This window comes from Ranitomeya variabilis, chromosome 1 (genome assembly GCF_051348905.1).
Source record: "Ranitomeya variabilis isolate aRanVar5 chromosome 1, aRanVar5.hap1, whole genome shotgun sequence".
NCBI classification, from domain to species: Eukaryota; Metazoa; Chordata; class Amphibia; order Anura; family Dendrobatidae; genus Ranitomeya; species Ranitomeya variabilis.
The window spans coordinates 108335235-108361807 of NC_135232.1; the positions used below are offsets into that span (position 1 = coordinate 108335235).

Here is a 26573-nt window from a genome sequence, read left to right on the forward strand (position 1 = left end):
GGCCTGAACTCAGCGCATGTAAATACAACCGAAATGCTTCTGTGTGATGTGCAATCTGTTAGCATTTGGGGCCCCATTTTAAACTTTTCCCTAGGGCCCCACTTCGCCGAAAAAAAAAACCGGCCCTGGATTAGGGTTGGGGGTGTGTTGGGGTTCGGGTTGGGATTAGGGCTGTGTTAGTGCTGGAGTTAGAATTGGGGGTTTCCACTGTTGAGGTACATCATGGGGGTCTCCAAACGCGGCATGGCACCGCCATTGATTCCAGTCAATTTTGCATTCAAAAAGTCAAACGGTGCTCCCTCCCTTCTGAGCCCTGCCGTGCGCCCAAACAGTGGCTTTCCCCCACATATGGGGTATCGGCGTACTCAGGAGAAATTGCACAACTTTTGGGATCCAATTTCTCCTGTTACCCTTGGTAAAATAAAAAAATTGGTTCCAAAGTAAAACTTTTGTCAAAAAAGTAAAATGTTGATTTTTTCCTTCCACATTGCTTTAGTTCTCGTGAAGCATCTGAAGGGTTAACAAACTTCTTGAATGTGGTTTTGGGCGCCTTGAGGGGCGCAGTCTTTAGAATGGTGTCACTTTGGGGTATGTCCTGTCATATAGACCCCTCAAAGTGACTTCAAATGTGAGGTGGGCAACTTTCAACCCTTATAACTTCCTAACAAAAAAAATGATGGTGCCATAATTGTGCTGATGTAGACATGCGGGAAATGTTATTTATTAACTATTTTATGTGACATATCTCTGTCATTTAAGGGCATAAAAATTACAAGTTTGAAAATTGCGAAATTGTAAAAATTTTTGTCAAATGTTTTTTTCATAAATAAATGCAACCAAGTCATATGAAAGAAATGTTACCACTAAGTACAATACGTCAATTGGCCTGGTCATTAAAGCAAATTGGCTGTCAATAAAGGGTTAAGACTCCTGTCCATTGCTCTGTTGTGATTGGGCAGAACCAGGAGCGGCAGTGACGTCACCGGGGCAGACGTGGAGCTACAGTAGAACGTCTTCATGAGCACGTATGAGGCGGAGCCTTTGACGGACAGGTTAGGCTGTCACTTCAGCCCATGGTTGGTTGTGTAGAGGGGGTGGGATAGAAAAAAAGGGCGTGGCTGTCTCTAAAGCTGTGCGTCCCCTGGCTCCGCCTTCCCACAGGGCCGTGACGTCTGGGGGAGAACATGGCGGCGTTGGGTTCTCGCTAGTTTGTTGCCCGATTCTGTCGCATGTTTGTTCACCTGAGGTCTGTACGAGGCGCACGGAGCGGCGGGCGGCAGGGGCAGGACTACGTGGAGGCTCCCTGTCACGTGGTTCCCGGGGCCGTGCAGCGCTCCGAGCAGCCGCTCATGTCGGATAACCAGAGCTGGAACTCCTCGGGGTCAGAGGAAGACCTGGAGACCGAGCCCGGGCCGCCTGTGGAGCTGTGCGGGCTCCTGTCTAAGGTGAGTGCCCCCTGCCGGCACCGAGCCGCGGCCGCCCCGTGTGCAGAGCTCTGTCCGCTGGATCGGATCGGTCCGACCATGGTCGCAGATGAGTGGGCACTGCGCCTGCTCCGCACTGTGGGGAGACTGGCTGCAGCCATACATACCGGCAGAGAGCGAGCTCCCAGCACCCGACACTCACTGCTTGCTAGTGATGATACTTTGGTTGCCAGGCAGTGTCTCCCTAGTAACCAGACTGACCGCTACAGAGACCCTGGTGTGGGGCAGACTGCTGTGTGTCAGGAGATGAAACCACATGTGCAGGACGTATATGGTGACTCCCGGGGGCTCCGACCCGAAATACGAGTATCACGTTATTATAGACACTTTATTTGTCACTAGATGCTTTGGGCACAGTGCAGATAAGTCTGAGGACCCCCGTGGGTATAGACCCCAGAGGAAGCCGGAGGTGCGAAACCTACATCACACATGAACAGAGCCGCAGTACTCTTGTGGCCGCGGCACTCTGGGCGCCTCTCTGCTCTTGTGGCCGCGGCACTCTGGGCGCCTCTCTGCTCTTGTGGCCGCGGCACTCTGGGCGCCTCTCTGCTCTGGTGGCCGCGGCACTCTGGGCGCCTCTCTGCTCTGGTGGCCGCGGCACTCTGGGCGCCTCTCTGCTCTGGTGGCCGCGGCACTCTGGGCGCCTCTCTGCTCTGGTGGCCGCGGCACTCTGGGCGCCTCTCTGCTCTGGTGGCCGCGGCACTCTGGGCGCCTCTCTGCTCTGGTGGCCGCGGCACTCTGGGCGCCTCTCTGCTCTGGTGGCCGCGGCACTCTGGGCGCCTCTCTGCTCTGGTGGCCGCGGCACTCTGGGCGCCTCTCTGCTCTGGTGGCCGCGGCACTCTGGGCGCCTCTCTGCTCTGGTGGCCGCGGCACTCTGGGCGCCTCTCTGCTCTGGTGGCCGCGGCACTCTGGGCGCCTCTCTGCTCTGGTGGCCGCGGCACTCTGGGCGCCTCTCTGCTCTGGTGGCCGCGGCACTCTGGGCGCCTCTCTGCTCTGGTGGCCGCGGCACTCTGGGCGCCTCTCTGCTCTGGTGGCTGCGGTACTCTGGGCGCCTCTCTGGTGACTGCGGCACTCTGGGCGCCTCTCTGCTCTGGTGGCCGCGGCACTCTGGGCGCCTCTCTGCTCTGGTGGCCGCGGTACTCTGGGCGCCTCTCTGCTCTGGTGGCCGCGGCACTCTGGGCGCCTCTCTGCTCTGGTGGCCGCGGCACTCTGGGCGCCTCTCTGCTCTGGTGGCCGCGGCACTCTGGGCGCCTCTCTGCTCTGGTGGCCGCGGCACTCTGGGCGCCTCTCTGCTCTGGTGGCCGCGGCACTCTGGGCGCCTCTCTGCTCTGGTGGCCGCGGCACTCTGGGCGCCTCTCTGCTCTGGTGGCCGCGGCACTCTGGGCGCCTCTCTGCTCTGGTGGCCGCGGCACTCTGGGCGCCTCTCTGCTCTGGTGGCCGCGGCACTCTGGGCGCCTCTCTGCTCTGGTGGCCGCGGCACTCTGGGCGCCTCTCTGCTCTGGTGGCCGCGGCACTCTGGGCGCCTCTCTGCTCTGGTGGCCGCGGCACTCTGGGCGCCTCTCTGCTCTGGTGGCCGCGGCACTCTGGGCGCCTCTCTGCTCTGGTGGCCGCGGCACTCTGGGCGCCTCTCTGCTCTGGTGGCCGCGGCACTCTGGGCGCCTCTCTGCTCTGGTGGCCGCGGCACTCTGGGCGCCTCTCTGCTCTGGTGGCTGCGGTACTCTGGGCGCCTCTCTGGTGACTGCGGCACTCTGGGCGCCTCTCTGCTCTGGTGGCCGCGGTACTCTGGGCGCCTCTCTGCTCTGGTGGCCGCGGTACTCTGGGCGCCTCTCTGCTCTGGTGGCCGCGGCACTCTGGGCGCCTCTCTGCTCTGGTGGCCGCGGCACTCTGGGCGCCTCTCTGCTCTGGTGGCCGCGGCACTCTGGGCGCCTCTCTGCTCTGGTGGCCGCGGCACTCTGGGCGCCTCTCTGCTCTGGTGGCCGCGGCACTCTGGGCGCCTCTCTGCTCTGGTGGCCGCGGCACTCTGGGCGCCTCTCTGCTCTGGTGGCCGCGGCACTCTGGGCGCCTCTCTGCTCTGGTGGCCGCGGCACTCTGGGCGCCTCTCTGCTCTGGTGGCCGCGGCACTCTGGGCGCCTCTCTGCTCTGGTGGCCGCGGCACTCTGGGCGCCTCTCTGCTCTGGTGGCCGCGGCACTCTGGGCGCCTCTCTGCTCTGGTGGCCGCGGCACTCTGGGCGCCTCTCTGCTCTGGTGGCCGCGGCACTCTGGGCGCCTCTCTGCTCTGGTGGCCGCGGCACTCTGGGCGCCTCTCTGCTCTGGTGGCCGCGGCACTCTGGGCGCCTCTCTGCTCTGGTGGCCGCGGCACTCTGGGCGCCTCTCTGCTCTGGTGGCCGCGGCACTCTGGGCGCCTCTCTGCTCTGGTGGCCGCGGCACTCTGGGCGCCTCTCTGCTCTGGTGGCCGCGGCACTCTGGGCGCCTCTCTGCTCTGGTGGCCGCGGCACACTGGGCGCCTCTCTGCTCTGGTGGCCGCGGCACTCTGGGCGCCTCTCTGCTCTGGTGGCCGCGGCACTCTGGGCGCCTCTCTCCTCTGGTGGCCGCGGCACTCTGGGCGCCTCTCTCCTCTGGTGGCCGCGGCACTCTGGGCGCCTCTCTCCTCTGGTGGCCACCTCTCTACCACTGGTCTGTGTATATGTGGCTGGTCGTACAGATCGCTCGTTATTTTCACCATATTCCCTATACACAGGACAAAGTGCTGCCGAGAGCGCTGATTTTTTTTCCCCTCTTGATCCGTCCAATCACCCACTTTTCTCTCGTCATGTGATTGTCGGCACATTTACATTGGGGTCTAAGCGTGGAGCGGGCGAGTTACCCAGCGTCTGCTCCGGACTGTCACCTCATCTAGCTGGGCCTGCAGACCCGTCCTTCCTCTCTATTAATAACTCCTCCACCCATCGTTCTCATGATTCACTAGTATTGATTTGTGTTGTTGCCGTCGTCATCTTTGCACTTATTAGATTTGGCACTGACTGGTTTGTCCCGGGGTTGTGAATATTCATGGTCAATGATGATGTGGCCCCTGACCGTCCTTCCCTTTTTGTGTGTTTTTACATATTCCTGTGCTCGCTGTGCCGCGTGTTATATGACCCTTCCTCCGATCACGTCTGATGAGGGTCCAGGCTTTGTCGGGGGGATGTGCGCATGTTGAGTATTTGCAGCAGACTTTACTTCACCAAAACTCAGTGTGTTGGCAGGAAAAACGCGGCGTAAAATACACACTTTTTTGATGCACTTTTACTCTCGGGGTCTTTTTTTTTTTTTTTTTCACTGCAATCTGTGAAAAATACTGTAAGAATTGACACGGTACAGATATGAAACTTCTGCAAATCTGCAAGGGGGAAAAAAAGAAACCGCATGGAAAAAAAATCCAGTGTGAACAAGCACTTAGCGTTCCTTCCTCTGGCCGTGATGGCTCAGGAATAGTGTGGCTCTTTGCTTCACCCCTTTATCTACTCCGCAGGTGCCGATGGATCGATGTAGGGGGTGTATTAGTAGCTGATGGGTTACTATTGAATGGAATCCGGGATTCCTTTAAAGGCTCATTCAGACGTTTGTGCCAATTGGTCTGTGCCCGGACTGGTCGTGGCTCTCCACCCAGAGCATGGCAGCCCTATAGAAATGTATGATGCTGGCCGGGAGACCCCCAGCCAAGTCCGGGCACAGACCAATTTACAGGCACATGAATGAGCCCTAATGATCGTTTTTTTGCTCTGAGTTCTGAAGTGTGGAAATATTCTCCTAGGAAAGCCCCCGCTTCTAGCCATATTGTGTGGTGTGGCCCCCACACCGTCCAGTGCAGCTCAGAGGCCGGTCAGTCCGTCCAGAAGAAGGCTCTGTGTACTCCTCTACAGTCAGGGTGCAGCCTCCACGCTGGTGTGTTGTGCAGATGTGTGAGGATGCTGTTGGCCGCCCTCCCCTCTACACTTGGAAGTCATCAGATGTCCTAATAAAAGGGTTTGGAATTTCTCAAGCCCACTTGGGTGTGTCTGCTGTAGAAGAAGCGTGAGATGTCAGGAGTCGCTGTAGCAGCAGGCCCTTCGTGTCTGTATCCGCAGCTGCTTACTATACAGAGCTGGGCTAGTGTTTGTGAATGGAGGCGGCCCTGGCACTGCCCGGATTATGCCAGCCTGCTTCTGTGACCTTTGCACAGTTGGTTGGCAATAAATAATTGATTGCGTTATTTCTCCTGCGGATCATGCGAGAGTTTGCTGTCAGTGGGTGATATCCAGGCAGTGATGTGAGGACCACCAGGATGTGGTCACTTCCTTCCTGGCTGTTGCCAACTACCCGACCAATTCACGCTTACACATAGGATTGTGTTGTATGTGCACACAATGTCTTCTAGATACGCAAGCGAGTATTTTAGGAGGAAGACTCTTCAGGACATCAATTGCCTTAAGTCCCTTTTCTTTGGGGGGGGGGGGGGGGGGGTCATTTCCTGAGCGCTTTTTGCATTGTCTTTAGCCACCAACTTTTTTTTTTTTTCTTTATTTGTAATGTATAAACTAGTAAGCAGCTTCTAAGCAGAGGACTCCTGAAGGAAGACCATGACCGTTCTTTTAACCGCTTTGCGTCTTTAGAAACCTGAAGTGGTTAAAAGACCCCAGAACGTCTGAACATCAAGTCAGCTTTACATTAAGAAGTAGATGTTCATTCTTAGTCTTTATTTAGAACATGGCCCATGGGTATCTTTATACAGATATCTGTCCAGTCAGACCAAAATTGGTTTGTGTGATTGGCCAATTGATCTGATAAAATCTGCATTTTTTTTTGCCACCAGAAACTTCATCCAATTCTTAAAATGGTTTTCCAGGAAAAGCAATTTTTCACCCCATTGGGCAGCGCTTGGTTAAAATAATAAGAGCTAATACTCGCCCATTCCACCGCAGCTCCGGTGATTGGTTACAGACATCAGTGGGGACGTCACAAACACTGTGTACACCACCGCTGCAGCCAATCACTGGGCAATGATGACACCGCTGCAGCCTGTAAACAGGGAGGCAGTGCTGGATCCTGGGAGGGCAAATTCCTTCTCTTTTTTTTTTTTTTTTTTTAAATTTAACCAAACCCTGGCTTGGTGACAAACACCACTTTCAGAAAACCCATGTAAAAACCAAGCAAATTGATTGTGACGAGTTAACAGATATCTGAAAGACAGCTGTTATAAGCTTGGTATAACATGGCCGTGTTTCCTGACCGTTCTCGTATCGGAATACCTAACACCACAGAGTCTCCCGACCGATGGTTCTCAGAAGGAGTATATGAGGGATTTGGCTCTGGAGGAAACACCCGCCGGTCGGGCCTAGAGTCCTCGTCTGAGCAGGGTCACTATAGACGGACTGTGAGAACATGATGAGCGTTCCTAGGACTTGTTGTTTCCCAATCGTCCAGTATCAACAGGGCTGCCAGTCACCTAACAAACAAGCAAATCGCTCTCATATGGTGAAATATTTTTTTAGGCTATGTGCACACGTCAGGATTCTTTCCAGAAATTTCCTGAACAAAACCAGACTTTTTCTGCAAGAACTCGGCTCGCGTTTTTTCCGCGGATTTTTCCAGAGCTTTCCACTACTATATTATATAGTGGCAAATCCGGAGATTTTCCGCAAAATTAATGAACACGCTGCGTTTTTTTCCGCGATGCGTTTTTTTTGCAGGAAAAAAATGCAACATGTGCACAAAAATTGCGGATTGCATTCTAATAGGATGCTTAATGTAAGCTTTTTTTAGCGTTTTTATGCGAAAAAATGTGAAAAATCCTGAACGTGTGCACATAGCTTAAAGGGAAACTTATCTGCAGGATTTCACACCCCTAAGTATCTAGATGTGCATGTAGCTTTTCAGAGACAAGTCCAGTGATACCTTTACTTCATCCGTTCTTCCATCGCTAAAAAAAAATTGGCTTCTGCTTTGATATGCATTAGGCTGACTATCTATTTGTAGATCTAAAGCCTCTGTCACTCAAGCTCTATTCCATACCCAGCACTACTCCCTTTTGCTTTACTGACCGCCTCTCTGGTGCGACTTCACGCCAAGAAGCAGTCAGGAGACGACGGCGCTGCGTGGGAAATACAGCTGGAGTGACGGAGGCTTGTGAGGAGCCCAGATTGTTCTTCCACCTTATTTACAGATCCATTCAATCACTGATTTCTCAGTACCAGCAGTGCCAGAGCAATGGACTGGACTTTTCTTTGAAAGAGCTACATGTGCTTATAATTAGTTTGTAGGAGGAGTCCTGACAAATTCCCTTTAAAGATCGTTGTTCTTGGCAGCACGTTGTCTTCTGTAAACACGAGGTGCTTCAAAGAACAATGACATTATTTGTGCACAGAACGATCTGTTACTGATTGTTCTGTGAGATCATTAGGTTATTAAACGGCCACGAATCCGCTGTCTGTTTCACTTGCAATATGATGTTAATGAGCCCCACGGAGCGGGGGAAGGTATTAATTTACAATTGCCACAGATTAGGAAGACTAAATGATCTGTTTATATAAATGTGTGTGTAAATGAGGGATTACTGCAGTGATCTGATGGAGGATCCAGTCGTTGCTGTAGTAAGTAGACCTTGCTGATGACTGATATGGCAGATGACAAGGAACAGGCTGGAGAGACGGCCATAAGACTGGTTGGGTTAAAGTCCGATTTCCATGAAATAATTGACGTCAGATGTGCGGCAGCCGCTTACTTCTCCCTCCATAGAAATGACCGTTGAATCTACTTGGTCAGAAGAGCCGATCATGTGGTCGTTTGTCCTGATCTCAGGACCTGTCTGTTTAAAGTCCCACTATTACGGGTGTGACCACCCGCTGTACTGAGCACCGATCGTTGTTTTCTTCCATTTCCAGGCATCGGTCATCGCTCTGTCCCCATACAGTTCCATTATTGCAGGTCCTATATAGCTGTTCATATGGGGCAATGTTCTGCTGAGCAGCGATAATTTATCCCATGAAACGCGTTTGTTTTGTCTGATATGATTGCAAAAGGCAATATCTGGGAATGAATGTTGGTATGAATGCTCAGAAAATCATCAGCAGGTGTCCCCTTTGTAATTGCTTTTGTTCCCCATAAAATACAAATTCTCAAACCGCTTTTGTCAGCTATCCGTCTTAGTCTTACTCTGTTACCTTTTTTTTTCTGGAAATGTATAAAAAGAATTGCAAACTTGATGTCAAAGATAAGAAATGTTCCAAACAAGTGTCCAGCGTCTGAAGAGCTGATAAGTCGTTTCTACGATTGACCGTAAATAAGTTTCCAAAAATCTGTGCTGCAGCAGCAGTAATGGTGGTTGTATTGCACCCCCACTCATATTACCCATAGTGAGCGGTCACTGTGCTTTTATAGACTTGAAGTATTTTTACCATTTGTATCCCAGAAGTACCTGACTAGATATTGGCCTCCGTGTGGTGTATTGCCTCATTATGTTACGTGGCTGACTGCTAGGTTGGAAAGGAAAGTTGCTGAACAGCCTGGGATACAAGTATTACCAGATCACATCCCCCTCTGGTGTGTCCCTCTCTGACCTGTCTGCCAGGTTTTATACTAAATTGTGCACATGTCACAACTGGTATGAAAAACTGATGAAAAAATGAATCTGAAATTTACATTATTTCTGCCTTTAAAGACATGCGTGATACTGGCTGCAATGTACAACAATAGGAAAAGTAGAATGACTTAAAGGGGCTGTCTCATCTTAAAAAGCAACTAAACTTTTATCATTATTATTTTGACTATTTGAAAGGGAATTTGCCTCCCCCCCCGAGACGTATATGATCTATTAATATGGGCATACAGGTAATAGAAATGTTACACTAGTCCTACCTGACTGCCTCATATTAATGGTCTTGTTGTTGAGAAATGTTATATTCTCTCTTTGATAATGATTTCTTCCAGGCTCCGGGGCGCGCGGTGCCTGAAAGAAATCCCCGCCCCCTGTCTTCATTGTAATACTACCCTCTCCCTCATCAGCGTCGGCCACAACTGATGGGAGAGGGGTATTATTACAACGAAGAGAGGGGGCAGGGATTTCTTCCAGGCACCGCACGCCCCGGAGTCTGTAAGAAATCATTAACATAAAGAGAGAATTTAACATTTCTCAGCTACAAGACCATTAATATGAGGCAGTCAGGTAGGACTAGTGTTACATTTCTATTACCTGTATGCCCATATTAATAGGTCATATACATCCCGGGAGGTGACAGATTCCATTTAACCAGTATAGGAAGTTCTGAATTCTGCAAATTTATTATAGGATTTTTCTTCATTCCTGTCAGGACAAAAAAGACTATGTGGCTTCCAAACTTCTGCTTTTCTCCAGTATATTTGCCTGTCCTCAGCTCCCTTGATATCAGAATGTACTCCTTTGGAGTATAGATGATAGCAGTGAAAGAGTCAGCTCAGCGCCTGTCTCCCTGAGGGTATGTGCACTCGTTGCCGATTTTGCTGCGGATCGGCAGCGGATTGGCCGCTGCAGATTCACAGCAGTTTTCCATGCTTTTACAGTACCATGTAAACCTATGGAAAACAAAATCCACAGTGCACATGCTGCGGGAAAAAAACGCGCGGAAACGTAGCGTTGTGTATTCCGCAACATGTCAATTATTGGGATTCCGCAGCGGTTTACACCGGCTCTATAATAGGAATCCGCAGGTGGAATCCGCACAAAAACCGCATAAAATCCGCAGGTAAAATGCAGTGCTTTTTAGCTGCAGATTTCTAAAAACAGGTGTGGAAAAATCCGCAGAGGTTCCATCTACGTGTTCACATACCCTTAGGCTGTGTGCACACATTGCTGATTTTTCGCAGTTTTTTCGCGGTTTTTCCTGATAAAAACGCTATAAAACCACAAAAAAACATACAATATGCATCCCATCATTTAGAATGAATTCCGCAATTTTTGTGCACATGATGTGTTTTTTTCCGTGAAAAAAACGCATCGCGGTAAAAAACGCAGCATGTTCATTAATTTTGCGTTTTTTTTCCCACTATAAAATGCATTGGGAAATGTCCGGAAAAAAACGGACAACGCGGCAAAACCGTCGCAAAAACGCATGCAGATTTCTTGCAGAAAATTTCAGGTTTTTCTCAGGAATTTTCTGCAAGAAATCCTGACGTGTGCACATAGCCTTAAGGCCCCGTCACACTTAGCGACGCTAAAGTGATCCCGACAACGATACGACCTGTCAGGGATCGTTGCTGCGTCGCTATGTGGTCGCTGGTGAGATGTCAAACAGTGAGATCTTCCCAACGACGCAGCAGCGATGCGGCGACCTGTAGCGACCTGTACAACGATGTCGTTGTGACCCTGCCACATGGCAGCTATTATGACGATTCAGACCTCGATGAGGGACGTCCTGTGTGACGTTGTAGTCAACGAGGTCGTTGGTAAGGTGTCAAACACAGCGATGTGTGCTACCCAGCGGGACCTCAACGATCAAAAAAAGGTCCAGGCCATTCCGACACGACCAGCGATCTCACAGCAGGGGCCTGGTCGCTGCTACGTGTCAAACATAGCGAGATCGCTACTGAGGTCGCTGTTGCGTCACAAAACTTGTGACTCGGCAGCGATCTCGCTAGCGACCTCGCTTAGTGTGACGGGGGCTTTACTCTGGGGATGATCAGCCTCAGGAGATTGTTGTGATAGACTGCAATCAGAGTAGGAGACAGGCGCTGACCCATCACTGCCATCATCAGTGCTCCAAATGAGTAAGTAGGATATGGAAGTTGCTTAGATGCTTTTTTATTTTTTTATTTTACAAGAATGAAGACAAATCCCATAAGTGATTTGCAAAATTTCATAACTTTTCATGCTAGATAAAATTATAAAAAAGTTCAAATAAAAAAAAAAAATGAAACTTTTATTTGAACTTTTTAAACTAGTCAGAAAAATATATTTAGCAATTTACCTCTTTCATTTAGTTTACTGCTCATTTCTCTGGTTACCGGCCAACTCTATCAGAAGTGGCCAGTCTCCTGTACAAGGGGCACAGCGCTTACAATCTCTGTACTATGGAGCTTGCAAGCGTAGCTCTGAATCAGTCATTTCATGTTGGATGCTATAGACACAGCTGCCTCATACAGCAGCATCGGGAGCGCGGCGCCGCCTGGCAAGCATCGGGAGCGTGGCAAACAGGAAGCATAGGGCAGGTGTGCACCTGAAGATTACACATGAGACATCCATTGTACAGGGGATATTACAGTATTATCCCTATGGTAGGGAATGTTTATAAAATAGTTACTCACGCTTTGAATCTGCAGATGTTCTCCAATTTATGCCTCTATATTTCCAGACGGTTGTCATGTCACAGATCCCGTTAATGATAGTCGCCTTGATGTCTCTATATGTAGAAAACGTACTTTCTTGTTTCTGAAATATTAATTTTATGTATTTTTACATTTCTAGTGGACCAACTACATACATGGCTGGCAGGATCGATGGGTAATCCTAAAAAGCAATACCTTAAGCTACTACAAATCTGAGGATGAGACTGAATATGGATGCAGAGGCTCCATATGCCTCAGCAAGGCCGTTATTACGGTAAGTGTTACTTGCACCAGTCGGTGTACAATGGATTTGTTTCCTCTGCTGAGTTTCACCAGTATGGCTCCTCTTAGGTGGACCTCCTTATGTATGCCTCCCATTGGCTGCAGCATAGCCCGCTCTGTACTGATGGTGGCATATGTCGCCCATAGGGTCCGATTAAGGAAAAAAATAAATAAATAAATAAAAAAAATATTGCTGCCTAAGGGCTTTTGGTTTATCAATTCCTAAGTTTCTTAGCTGGGACTGGAGTAGTGGTTTCTGGGTTTCTGGTCAGTTTCTGCAGGGAAACGGGCACATTTTCACCACGATACCCGTAACCTGATGTGTCACAATGTGTGACTATATACATGGCTCCAGCTGATTATCCTGTTCACACAGGGGTCACGGGGCAGTAAGCTTTCTGGGATTAGTCTGACACCTGAATAGCTGCCTTCCCGGGTGATGTTTCATCAGCAACGCATTACATGTAAATCTCCACCTCCCCGGTAGCTGCCTTTTATAAGAAGTTAATGAAGTGGTTTGTTTGGAAAGCAGCTATTACAGGCTTTGTCTTGGTTTCTAAGCTCTGTTCCTTTATATGATCATTTCCGTAAAGCAAATACCGTCCTTCCCATTTTAATAAGTCGTCTCCACCATTCCTAAGCTCTCACTATTGTATTCACTGTTTTCATTAGCAATGGCTAGACAACGGCTGTTTCCATACATCCTGTCTCGCCGTGCCTCCATGTCCCGAATTATCACTGAGTTCTATGCTTTTTATGTAGCCCACTTAAGGCCGAGCTATGAGAAGGGTAGACCCCCTTACTGGATCTGAAATGGTCTCCTACAGTAACTACATACCCCCAAGTCCTGTGCTCTCATGACAACACTTACTGCCTGTGATCTGCTTGTGTTTGCAGCGACCCTGTGCGCACCCAAATCTCCATTCATTCTAGTGTCACCCAGAACTGCCACTATTAAAGGATCTGAGCACTGATGCCATGTCCAAAATGATGGTTATGCAAAACTAAAGGAAATAGGCTGTGCTTTTGCAGATCTGTATTAATTTTGCAAAAAAAAAGACACAAGTTTGCCATGATTACGGCAAAAATGCAGAAATGGTGCCTTTCCATCTTCTCATTTTATCTTATTAGATTTGTCAGATCTAATAAGTCACTACGAAAGAAGTCTAGAAAGTTAGTTTTCCGAGCTGAGAAATAGTCTGCGGCCACACTGTGACCAGACTGCCATATAGTAGCAGTGCGAAATGCGCACACACTGTCACAATCCCCCTATATTTCCTGTGGAGGCATTGAAACATACAGTGGCATGTAAAAGTTTGTGCACCCCTGGTTAAAATTACTTTGAGGGTATGTGCACAGGGTCAGTAACTGGCAGCGCTTTGTACGCAACACATGTCCGCTCTGTCCAAAGCACTAACGTCTTTTAAAGGCAGGTGGATTGTATGGGTGAAATTCATCTTGCGGAGACTCGAGTCTCCGCAAGATAAATTGACATGCTGTGGTCTTGATCCGCGGGCGTCGTTGCACGCATAGTGGACATGAGATTTCTTGAAATCCAATCCACTTCCAATATGCTGTAACATCTGGACTCTGTGGCTTGGACGCTGCGGAAGTATGCAGCGTCCAACCCGTAGCGTTTTTCTGACCGTGTGCGCCTACCCTTATTGTGAACAGCTAAGCAAGTTGAAGATGAAATGATCTCTAAAAGGTATATTTTCATCTTTTACGTTTTAAAAATTACAAAAAGGAAAATAGGCAGACACAAAAGTTGGGGAACCCGCATGGTTAGAACCTTTCTGTAGCCAGCCAAGAGTCTTTCAATTCTTGTTTGTTGCATTTTCATCCATTCTTTCTTGGAAAATTCTTCCTGTGAGTCCTGGGTCGTCTTGCATGCTCTATTTTGAGGTCGAGCCACAGATTTTCAATGATGTTCAGATCAGGGGACTGTGAGGGCCATTGCAATACCTTCAGCTTGCGCCTTTTTCAGGTAGTGTGCATTATGTATTTTTGGTGAACAGGTGCCAACCAAAAAAAACGCATATAGCTTGGTAAATCACGATGCATCCTCTATCATTTTTCAAGTTGTATACAGAGTGACTTCGGCGTGCTCGAATAATATGTTCGAGTCCGCGAGGACTCTTAACATATTTTTCGAACACTCTGAATACACTTGGTTAGCACCCGAGCGTGCTCAGATAACACCTTACCAGAGCACCTTCGCTCATCACTAATCATTATCCATTTGTAGAAGCCATCCTCTTTTCAACTTCAGCTTTTTTACAGATGGTGTTATGTTTGCATCAAGAATTTGTTAAAATTTAATCCATTCTTCCCTCTACCTGTGAAATGTTCCCCGTGCAATTGGCTGCAACACCACCCCAAAGCATGATTGATCCACCCCCATGCTTAATGGTTGGCTAGATGTTCTTTCCCTGAAATTCTGTGGCCTTTTTTCTTCACAAATACCTTTGATCATTGTGGCCAAAGAGTTCTATTTTAACATGATCTCTCCACAAGACTTGTTTCCGAAATGTATTAGGCTTGTTTAGATGTTCTTTTGCATACTTCTGATTCAGAATTTTATGGTAAAGATGCAGGAGAGGTTTTCTCTGATGACTCTCTTCCATGAAGGCCATGTTTGTGCACGTGTCTCTGAACAGTTGAACAATGTACATCTCCAGAGCCTCCTAAGTCTTTCTGAAGGTCTTTTCCAGTCAAGTGTGTGTGTGTGGTGGGGACTCTAGCAAACCTATGAGCAGATCTCACTGAAACTTAGCTTGGTCTTCCAGACATTATCTTGACCTCCACTGTTCCTGTTAACTGCCATTTAATTACATTTCAAACTGAGGAAAGAGCAACTTGAAAATGCTTTGCTATTTTCTTATGGCCTTATACTGCTCTGTAGACCTCCACCATTTTCACAGTACTAGGCAGCTACTTTAGAACCCATGGCTGCTGTTTTTTGGCACAAGGTTAGAAGAGGCTGGGTTTTTATAAATCTGGTAAATTTGCATCACCTGGCCTTTACTAATGGTGATAGTGAAGAAGTCATAACCCTAAGGGTATGTCCACACTATCAGTAATCGCTGCTGGTTTGATGCTGCTTACTTATGTGATGTCAAACCCGCAGCAGCCAACTGTTACAGCATAGTGGATGGGATTTCAAGAAATCCCATGCCCACTATGCGTCCAGATACCCGCGGATCACCCGCAGAGATGGACATGCATGTCAGTCCTATAAATGTCTGATCCTGTTCCTGATCTGAGGATCTCTGCTTTCAGTCGTGATGGATCTGTGCTGCAGTTTATGCACATGCTCAGTAGTGACCAGTGCTGTTGGGGGGGGTCAGGGTCTGGGAAATTGAGGAGTCTGAGGTTTGGCTTACTGACTCCACAGCCCTGCTGGAAAACCCCTTTAACTATTTGGATCCCATTGGTAATAACGTCTTAGAGATAACTAATGTCATAAGACATAATTGGTAAATTAAAGCCAGATTCTGTATTTTTACCATAATCCTTGCAAGCTTGTGTCTGTTTTCGCAACATAAATACAGTGAATTTTGCGGGATGAGTGTTACAGCCCCGTGCACTGCCCCAATGACTTGGTCAGTGGCTCGGGGAGGATATAACTATATTTTGAGGTAAATAGAAGTTTTGCAGTTGACTGGTGCCCTTTAGATTTAAGTGTATACCTTTTGACTTGCTATATTGTTTATCCATCAGCCCATGTAAGAGGCACCAATAGCCAATGTATAGGTTTGGTACTGTAGTGGAGTTAAAAGGGTAGTCCAGCCTTAGCGTGACTGCAGACTTGTGAATCCTGACAGCGCGTGCCTGTGCCGAGAGCGGAGGTTGTGTGACGGCAGCCATGTGATTTGTATTCATGTAGTTACCTGCCGACTAGATGGGGCCTCTCTCAAACCAAGTGAATTGTGAGGCCGGACACTTCTAGTCGGAATGTGACCAAAAGTATGCAAATCGCAAAACTGCAATCACGTAATCGTCCACAAGTCCTTCACAAATCTACAGTCACTCCAAGGCCGGACAACCCCCTTTAAACCACCAGGTACAGTGAGGATACATTCCATTAATACCAACCAAAAACTACTTGAAACAAGTAATCAAAGAATCATATAAAATTCAAGTTATTTTATTTGACACAAAAAAAAACAATACACAAAAGTTAAACAAGAGGGGCAGTTTAGCACTCATAGCATTGTAGAAAAATATACATATATCAGTAAAAAGATATCAATTCCACAGTGTGGAGTACTGGTAGCACAAAACAGATTTTTAACTGCAATACCACAATTAATCAATATCCGCAATGGGACAAAAGTGAGGAAAGATGTGCATAAATATATTTGCTGAAATAAGTAAATGGCATCTTATGTACTACAAATATCCTCCACAGAAGCAGTTTCAAAGAAAGGAAAGTGCATAGTAAATACTAACCAGTACTCATGGTAACTGTGAGGAGGCAGTGTCGGCACGTTTACCATGAGTACTAGTTAGTATTTACTATGCACTTTCCTTTCTTTGAAACTGCTTCTGTGGAGGATATTTGTAGTACATAAGATGCCATTTACTTATTTCAGCAAATATATTTATGCACATCTTTCCTCACTTTTGTCCCATTGCGGATATTGATTAATTGTGGTATTGCTGTTTTGTGCTACCAGTACTCCACACTGTGGAATTGATATCTTTTTACTGATATATATATATATATATATATATATATATATATATATATATATATATATATATATATATATATATATATATTTTTTTTTTCTACAATGCTATGAGTGCTAAACTCTTGTTTTTTAACTTGTGTATTGTTTTTTTTTTATTTTTTTATTTTTTGGGTGTCAAATAAAATATCTTGAATTTGATATGATTCTTTGACTACTTGTTTCAAGTAGTTTTTGGTTGGTATTTAAGTCTATTTATCTGTTTGAAGTTTATTTATTGTTACTTTGGGTTTTTTTTCTTGTCAGATTAAAGTACATTCCATTAATGTCTATGGAAGTTCCTGCTCCCCTGGCTATGGAGTTGAGCCAAAAGTTTTGCAGCACCTTACTCCTGCTGCCATGTCAGAAACTTGTGGCCACTGGACCGTTGTCCTGCGAACGTTCTACTACCTGGAATTTTTCCAGAACCTCTTCTGGTTATTGGGCTTCCACAACTTTGTGTGGGGTGTACAACAAAGTACTACTGATGAGCAGTTGTGCAGGGTTGTCGCGGGTAGTAGGAGGTCCTCTGGGCTCTGGTCCGGGTAACCTTCTTGCTCAACTGTCTTTTGCTCCATGAGGATCTTTTAATAGCTGTCAGCAAAAGGCTGTCATGTCCGACATCACCTGCACACTAATCCTCTATTGGCTGAGTGTTAATGGGGAGTGGGGAATAAGCCGCTGTCAAATACTGTGGGCAGCATCCTATTTCCCTTGAGAACCAAGAATCTGGCATATCAAAATCCAAAATGCCCAACTTTATTGGGTAACCCGGATGTGCATGATTAGATGGCCTGATGTGTATAATATCTGCTGATGGAGGATACATTGGGTTGTGGATTGTGCTAGGGCGGTGCACAGAGGAATGTCCACATACACTGGAGAGCATGCTGAACTAATCATTGTGGAGCGCCGGTCACATGAGGAGCAGCTGACTTTGATCACAACTGGATTTCCTCTTGCATAATGACGATAAGAACCATAAGGCTTTTTCATTTGCTGGTGAAATTCCTGGCATTTCTCGGATAGTGCAATGTTTGTGCTCTGCCCTGTGTTAATCTTGGGGCCGATAACTGAGCCGTGACACAATGGAGCTCTTGTAGTGTTGTGCGGCCTGTGAATAATGATGCAGATTCTGCACCGATTATCCGCCTGTGTGCCATGTGCCTAAAAATAAGCACCATACCGGACACGGGCCATCCAGCTTTAAAGGGAATCTGACCGCTGATTCCTGCTGTGCTAAGCACAGTAGCGGTGTGCGCCTAAGGCCGCCTCCGTTATTGCCGCCATATATATTCTAGTATGAAACGCTGCTGCAGATGCTATAGATACCAGTCATTTAATCATTCTGCCCGTTTTTACGGCACCAAGAATCGTCTTTCCCTTTCTAAGGCTGAAGTTATACATGACCGATATGTTACGTAATTTTGTTACCGTCCTTTTCATCTGAATTTGTTTCACCATGTGATAATTCACCCTAAGATCTAATTCAGATGACCACATGCAATGTGACTACATTTGTGGGTGAGTATTGTCACTTCCCTGTCTGACCACATGTCAGAAGACCCAAACTTGCAGCCTCGCGGTCTCCTATAATGCTGGAGCTTGGGCGGGCCATTGTGATTCTGATGTTGTAATGCAGCTTCCCGTGGATGTCTGAATTGGCTCTAAAGGTACCTTCACACTAAATGATATCGCTAGCGATCCGTGACGTTGCAGCGTCCTGGCTAGCGATATCGTTTAGTTTGACACGCAGCAGCGATCAGGATCCTGCTGTGATATCGCTGGTCATTGAATAAAGTTCAGAACTTTATTTGGTCGTCAGATCGGCGTTTATCGTCAGGTTTGACACCAAAAGCAACGATACCAGTGATGTTTTTCGCTGGTAACCAGGGTAAATATCGGGTTACTAAGCGCAGGGCCGCGCTTAGTAACCCGATGTTTACCCTGGTTACCAGCGTAAAAGTAAAAAAAACAAACAGTACATACTCACCTGCGCATCCCCTGCCGTCCGCTTCCTGCTCTGACTGAGCGCCGGCCCTAAAGTGAAAGTAAAAGCACAGTGGTGACGTCACCGCTCTGCTGTTAGGGCCGGCGCTTACACAGTGCAGGGAAGCGGACGCCGGGGGACGCGCAGGTGAGTATGTACTGTTTGTTTTTTTTACTTTTAGGATGGTAACCAGGGTAAACATCGGGTTACTAAGCACGGCCCTGCGCTTAGCAACCCGATGTTTACCCTGGTTACCCGGGGATCTCGGCATCGTTGGTCGCTGGAGAGCGGTCTGTGTGACAGCTCTCCAGCGACCAAACAGCGACGCTGCAGCGATCGGCATCGTTGTCGCTATCGCTGCAGCGTCGCTTAATGTGAAGGTACCTTAAGACTGGGTCTCAGCTGCTGGACAACAATCTCCCGGGGGCTTTAAAGGGGGTTTCTAAGCTTTTGGCTGTCACTCTGAAACTGCAGATTGCTGAATGGTGACAGTGTGTGATGCGCACTGTCATGATTCCACTGTATTCCCCGATCAAGTGTACGATTTACATAGTTGCAGTTACGTGCCGACCACAGTCTGTCGCTTCTCTCTATGTTCTATGACTTGTGCCAATGTGATGGCTCACCGGGCCTGGGTGACATCAGCTGGAAATCATGACAGTTTGCACTTTGCACACTGTAACAATACGATCTGCAGGCACATAGTGATTACAGCCTGAAAAAACACTTACTGCATGTGGCTATCCGCATATGTCCCAGTTGTAGTTACACAGACCTGGATTAGAGACCGCTGCTTAGCATGTACTTTAAAGGGATTGTCCACCTTTTAGGGACTATTAATTTTACTTTATTATTGTAGTCGAGGCTAAAAATATTTTTTTTACATTTCTTTCCAATCTATGACTACAGCTTGTGTCTTACACTTTATGTTGCTGGATATAGAATGCATTAACTGAGAATGTGCCAGTGAGCTTGTGCTAAAGTCTTGACATATTTTTTTGTCTTTTATCCGTCTTTTTGATCCCCTCTCAACTTATCTTTGACCACAAACAATATAAAAAAATGTGCAGAGTAATAGAGCCTGAAAAAGCTACTGCAATTTTTTTTTTTTTTTTATGAAATCCAATTACAAATATAATTTTTAGCCCCAGATACATACATTTTTATTTAAAAAAAAAAAGCTATAATTTATAAAAATAATGAAAACGTTAACACTGCTTTTATATAGTGCAATCATCACGACAGCCCCAGTTTAGGTTGATGCTGTCTGGTGATCAGATCGTCACTTTAGACCTCGGAAACCTAGAAGATGCAATGTAGTGATGGTATTCATCAGGGCAGTGGATTCGGAGTCCATTTTGGTAGAGTCAGTATAAAATGAACAGACTGACTCCTAAAATATATAAGGAATTGAGTACAGTAGTACAATGCAGGATGTGATGAAAACTTTTTCATAAAAAATTGGGAGAGGTATGAAATGTTCTGTTCCTGATCTAAGGATCTCTGCTTTTAGTTGAGATGAATCTGTGCCGCACTTTATGCACATGCTCAGTAGTGACCAGTGCTGTGGGGTCGGAGGTGAGATGAATCTGTGCCGCACTTTTTGCACGTGCTCAGTAGTGACCAGGGCTGTGGGGTTGGAGTGAGGGAAATGGTGCAATCGGAGGTTTGGCTTGCCGACCTCACATCCCTGGTATATATGGTGATTATTCACATGTATGGTCGGCCAGTTACCATATTTTTCTGACCATAAGACGCACCTTTTTCCCTCCAAATTTGGGAGGAAAGTGTGGGTGCGTCTTATGGTATGAATGTAACGTGGGGAGGTGGCAGCAGCGAGTGGGATTGCACTGGGAGGCAGAAAAATGTCCCTGCCCGGCTTCAGGAATCAGCTCTGGGGAAACCACATGATCCCGATCATTAAAGTGCAGTGAATATTCATTAGTTGCTTCCCGCCCACCTGTCAGCTGAGCGTTGAGCAGCAAATGAATACTCCTTCACAGGGACACACATGGTTTCCCCAGCGCTGGATTCCTGCAGCAGCTGGGGAGATCTGTGTGTCCGGCCCCTGCAGCAGCAGGGGCCAGAGGGGACAAGATCGCTGCATACCTGCCTGCCGGGGCTGTGCTGGATGCTGAGTGCTCCAGCACAAGGACCTGTGTGATGTCATGAAGAGGGCGGGCTGGAGCATCACATGGCAGCAGAGAGCCCTCCCTCTTCTGATGTCATCACAGGTCCTGCAGACACCACACTACAATCTGCAAGCTTACTCCTGTGCTGTGGAGAGGCAACAAGAGGGAGCGCTCTGTGGTGTCATGGGATGGGATGCTCCAGCATTTTACCTCACCACAGCTGGCTGGCTGCCACAATTAAAAGGTTAGTTACTACAACACACAATAAAGCACTCTGCCACTTCTGTGGTGAACTATAACTCCCAGCATGCCATAGGATCTGCAGGACATGCTGGGAGTTATAGTTCTCCCAATGGGATCTCAAAGCAGCACTCCAGTGTTATTTTTCAGGGCTGGAGTGGTGCTTTAAATATAAGCCCTGTGCCCCCATTCTTATACTCACCCTCCAGCGTCTTCATATAGTACTTTACAGACACCACACTGGTCCCGCAGCGCCATCTTCTACCCGCAGCTTCCAACATAATAACATACTATTATATATAATAACAACACATATAATAGTATGTTTGTTATTAAACATTTTACCACCTTTTTTGCTTCAAATATTTTTTTCCCTATTTTCCACCTCTAAAACCTGGGTGAGTCCGGAGCGTCTTATAGTCCGCAAAATACGGTAATATATAGACAGTGCCGGCTGCTCCAGGAAGGGCTCTGACCTTTTATGCCCCGATGTCTGTGTCAGGATGGTTGTGTATTAGTTTGGACACATTGTTACATGAGGCCCATTGTGCCATATTCATTGCGTCCTGCAGCTCCATTACTCAGCCTTGTCCACATCTCCGTCTGTTCCATTTCAGGAAACATTCAGTTGCATAATTATTGTCATGTGTTGGGGACTCGAAATTAGCACACATCCATTTCGTCATGTTTTCCATATGAAGGTTCAGAGTGGGACAACCACAGATTAGTGAAATCGCTGCCTATCTGTCACTGTCCTTCTGCGCTTTCTGAATACGCCCTAATGATGATTGACAGGCACTAGTCTGACACCAGTGAAGGTTCGGAGGCTTGTACGCAGCTTAACATTTCAGTGCGGTACGTTGGCACCACCGTGCATTTTTTGGCGGAGGTGAAATGAGTCATCACTAATTATTTGGAGCCTTCATGGGTGAGTGTAATGAACAGGAACCTTTGGCGGTATAGTTTGTGATACTGTAAAATACGTAAAAAAAAAAAGTGTGTGTGTATATGTGTATATATGTATATATATCTATCTCTATCTACTATATGATTGTCTATGGGTCACTTCCGTCTGTCTGTCCTTCTGTCTGCCTTTCTTTCTGTCACGGATATTCATTGGTCGCGGCCTCTGTCTGTCATGGAATCCAAGTCGCTGATTGGTCGTGGGCGTTTTGCCACGACCAATCAGCGACGCGCACAGTCCGGAAGAAAATGGCCACTCCCTACTCCCCGCACTCAGTGCCCGGCGCCCGCATACACCCCTCCGGTCATCGCTCACACAGGGTTAATGCCGGCGGTAACGGACCGCGTTATGCCACAGGTAACGCACTCCGTTACCGCCGCTATTAACCCTGTGTGACCAAGTTTTTACTATTGACGCAGCCTATGCAGCGTCAATAGTAAAAACATTTAATGTTAAAAATAATAACAAAAATAAAAAATCATTATATACTCGCCTTCCGCCGCCTTTCCCGCTCCTCGCGATGCTCTGGCCGGTCCATGCAAGCGGCACGTTCCGGTGGCAGGGATGGTCTGGGAGAAGGACCTGCCATGACGTCACGGTCATGTGACCGCGACGTCATCACATGGCCTGCGCCAGAAGGACCTGCCATGACGTCACGGTCACATGACTGCAACGTCATCACACCCTGGGACCGGAAGCTGCCGCCTGCACCTCACACAGGCGACAGAACTACAACGCGCCTGCGGAAGGTAAGTATATGCTTATTTTTTATTTTTTTAACCTGTTCCATACGTGGCTGGGCAATATACTATGTGGCTGGGCAATATACTACGTGGACATACATATTCTAGAATACCCGATGCGTTAGAATCGGGCCACCATCTAGTGTGTGTGTGTATGTATGTGTGTGTGTATGTATGTGTATATATATATATATCTCTCTCTCTCTCTCTCTCTCTATATCTATATCTATATCTATATCTATATCTATATCTATATCTATATCTAATCTTCTAGATTTGCACCAGAGAAAGGTGATTGTATCAAAATGGCAGCAAGTTATACATCACTGGAATTAGGGTCTCTGTCCCCTGCATCGTGCTTTCTTCCAAATACCGCACTGCCCCTGTATTAAAGGTTGTGTCTGGGATTGCGGCTCAGGTCTATTGAAGTGAACGGTGCAGAGCGGCAGACGTATGAAAAAGGCAGCATTTTCATTTTCAATTAATAACCCCTTTACCTGAGTGATGTGTGTATAGATTTTGTGATTCATGAGTTCTCACATTTATCCCCAAAACAACTTTTCTTTATGGAAATTCATTGATGGTAATTTTCCCTGATGAAATCGGCTGTGCCACATTCTGGTCGCATCATGACTTGGAGGGGGACTGCTGCTGACTGAGGGGGGGGTCTTCATTTCCTTTTTTTGATGACTGAGCGAGCCCCCTGCTCTACACTCTTGGGGGGCGGTACAGCGCGTGCTCTAATGGCCCTTCTCTCCTTAAGACCACCAGATGGTTATGGAGTCTCCTTTGTATTGTCAAGGGGAAAACAATGTCACTTATTTCTCTTTAGCGCCACCTATTGGAGGTAAGAAACCATTGTCCGTCCTTTTAACTAGTCTTTTAGATGTGTTTTTTTTACTATTTCTAAGCCATGCCCCTTGAAGAAGTGCATTGTTGTCCGCCACAGCATTGTGCTTCTCACCCAGTGAGAACCTTAGAATGAAGTCGTCACGCCGCTGTGGGCTCATAATACGATAATGCTGGACATCACAGCCGATTTAGTGTTAAATTCGCATTTTAGGACACAGATCTGAAATTAGGTATTAAAATATCCTGAAGAAAAGACCTAAGGGAAGGAGACGAGCGTGGAAAATGCGCTATTATCATCTGCAGGCTCATTTCTGCCGCTCACTAAAGTGGAGGGGAAGAGATTAGCTGAAATTTTATGTAGGAACAATTTGCATTTGATATCATCGTTCCTCTCCAATTTGTCGGGCGCCATTCACTGCGGCTCTGCGCCTTACTGCCTTTATGCTCTTTGTGATGTCTGCTTCTTTTTTCTTTTTTTTTTGGCGGGTAGAAGTGTGATCAGCGTTGATATACAGCCACAGTTGTAAGTGACTTCCTGAGCGATCCATTACAGGGCGGGGCGATGGCTGTTATTACTAGGGCACAAGCCGATTTTTAGATCCATTTTTTTTTTTTTTTTTTTTTTTTTCAAATACTTAAGGGGCACTTATGCTCACCCCTCTGGCCACCCCAGCCCCAAGAACTATTAAAGGGAATGTGCCAGCAGGTGTTTTCTATGTAATCTGAAAGAAGCATGATGTAGAGACCCTAATTCCAGGGATGTGTCACTTACTAGGCTGTGTTGCTCTTTTAATAAAATCAGATTATCGCTGCACGACTAGGTGTCTTGTGCCTCCTAGTCACCTGCTTTACCCCACCCCCACCACTGATTAGCAGCTGTCTGCCTATGCACAGTGTACACACAAAGCTGCCAATCAGTCATGAGGGTGTGGCTGTGCAGGGCTCAGCATTCTGAGCACTGCTAGATCTGCAGCAAAGAAAACAGTTGTCACTTTCTGGGCTGCATGCTGTAATTCATACATTGCAGTAATCAGGGTCTCGGCCTCTACATTATACTGCTCTCGGATTACATAACAAAAGCCTGCTGACAGATTCCCTTTAAGAGTAGGTCTCCTCCTGCTCTTTGTTTCTGTAGCTGATCTGTCAGCAATGGATAAATGTTACATCTGTCATCCCAAAAGGAAAAAGACCTTGCTGCTGACATGGCAACGTGGAAAAATTCCATGTACTACGTGTCCGAGGCCGAGACGGAGCTGAATATTAAATAGGGGCCTGTGTGTGGTGCTTGGTGCTGGTCACGGCTTTATGGTGTAGTTTTGGTGTGTTTTTGCATTAGGTGGGCCGGTCTGTACTCTCCTCCTATAACGGTACACCAGGCTGTACAAATGGCAACTTGTCAATGATAGACTGATATGCTGGACGTTCTGGGAGCATGATACTAAAAGTCACCAGTTCATTTTCTAGACTTTCCAGTTAAAAAAAAAGAAAAAAGAAAAAAGCAGCTGGCCTTCTGAAATGTCTTGTTACTGGGGACCATACACTGCCGTTATTGGGGTTATCCTCCTATTTCACTGGGAATTGGGGTATCGTACGTTTCGTCTAGCTGCCGAGTAACCAGCATAGGTCGCTGATCAGCGTCTGCCCCACCATCTCACCAATGTATGGTCGTTATGGTTGAAATCATCCTTTCATCAACTTTAGGCAACAAAAATAGGGGGGTGTCATTGGCAGTCAGTGTAATTCTGACCTCTTACAGGGTGTATAGGCAGAGGGGGTCTTTTGGCTGTAGAAGCGGAGGTTAGAGCCGCTCCAGTCCCCCTACCCTGAGCCGTTCCACATATTTCCTAGTATTGATCTGTAGTTCTGTTGAGCGGAACGATGGATAATGAAGGAGAAAGTCTCACCCATCGCCCCCAGCCTAATCCAGAAGAAAGTGTCACCCATCGCCCCAGCCTAATCCAGAAGAAAGTGTCACCCATCGCCCCAGCCTAATCCAGAAGAAAGTGTCACCCATCGCCCCAGCCTAATCCAGAAGAAAGTGTCACCCATCGCCCCAGCCTAATCCAGAAGAGAGTGTCACCCATCGCCCCAGCCTAATCCAGAAGAGAAAGTGTCACCCATCGCCCCAGCCTAATCCAGAAGAAAGTGTCACCCATCGCCCCAGCCTAATCCAGAAGAGAAAGTGTCACCCATCGCCCCAGCCTAATCCAGAAGAAAGTGTCACCCATCGCCCCAGCCTAATCCAGAAGAAAGTGTCACCCATCGCCCCAGCCTAATCCAGAAGAAAGTGTCACCCATCGCCCCAGCCTAATCCAGAAGAGAAAGTGTCACCCATCGCCCCAGCCTAATCCAGAAGAAAGTGTCACCCATCGCCCCAGCCTAATCCAGAAGAAAGTGTCACCCATCGCCCCAGCCTAATCCAGAAGAAAGTGTCACCCATCGCCCCAGCCTAATCCAGAAGAGAAAGTGTCACCCATCGCCCCAGCCTAATCCAGAAGAGAAAGTGTCACCCATCGCCCCAGCCTAATCCAGAAGAAAGTGTCACCCATCGCCCCAGCCTAATCCAGAAGAGAAAGTGTCACCCATCGCCCCAGCCTAATCCAGAAGAAAGTGTCAGCCATTGCCCCAGCCTAATCCAGAAGAAAGTGTCAGCCATTGCCCCAGCCTAATCCAGAAGAAAGTGTCAGCCATCGCCCCAGCCTAATCCAGGGCCGTTCTGTGCTGGAGGACGAGGAGCTGGATCTCCTCACACATTCCCTCGCTCCCTGCAGTGTCAGCCTCACTTGCTTTCCTTTTCTATAACCTCAGCTATTTAGTGTATGATGGAACGGTGTTC

General features: G+C 47.5%; 1 protein-coding gene across 2 annotated transcripts in view; it reads left to right on the top strand.

The window, feature by feature from the left end:
- The first annotated feature begins 1011 nt into the window (after positions 1–1011).
- The window catches only part of CERT1 (ceramide transporter 1), a 64540-nt gene continuing 38978 nt past the window's right edge, over positions 1012–26573 (top strand). Inside the window, exons 1-2 of one of the 2 annotated variants that reach the window (XM_077287405.1) lie at positions 1012–1445; positions 11938–12072. In XM_077287405.1, the coding sequence (XP_077143520.1) occupies positions 1230–1445; positions 11938–12072 (351 nt within the window). In that variant the 5' untranslated portion in view covers positions 1012–1229. The remainder of the gene's footprint in view (positions 1446–11937; positions 12073–26573) is intronic. The other variant, XM_077287413.1, reaches the window with a different exon arrangement.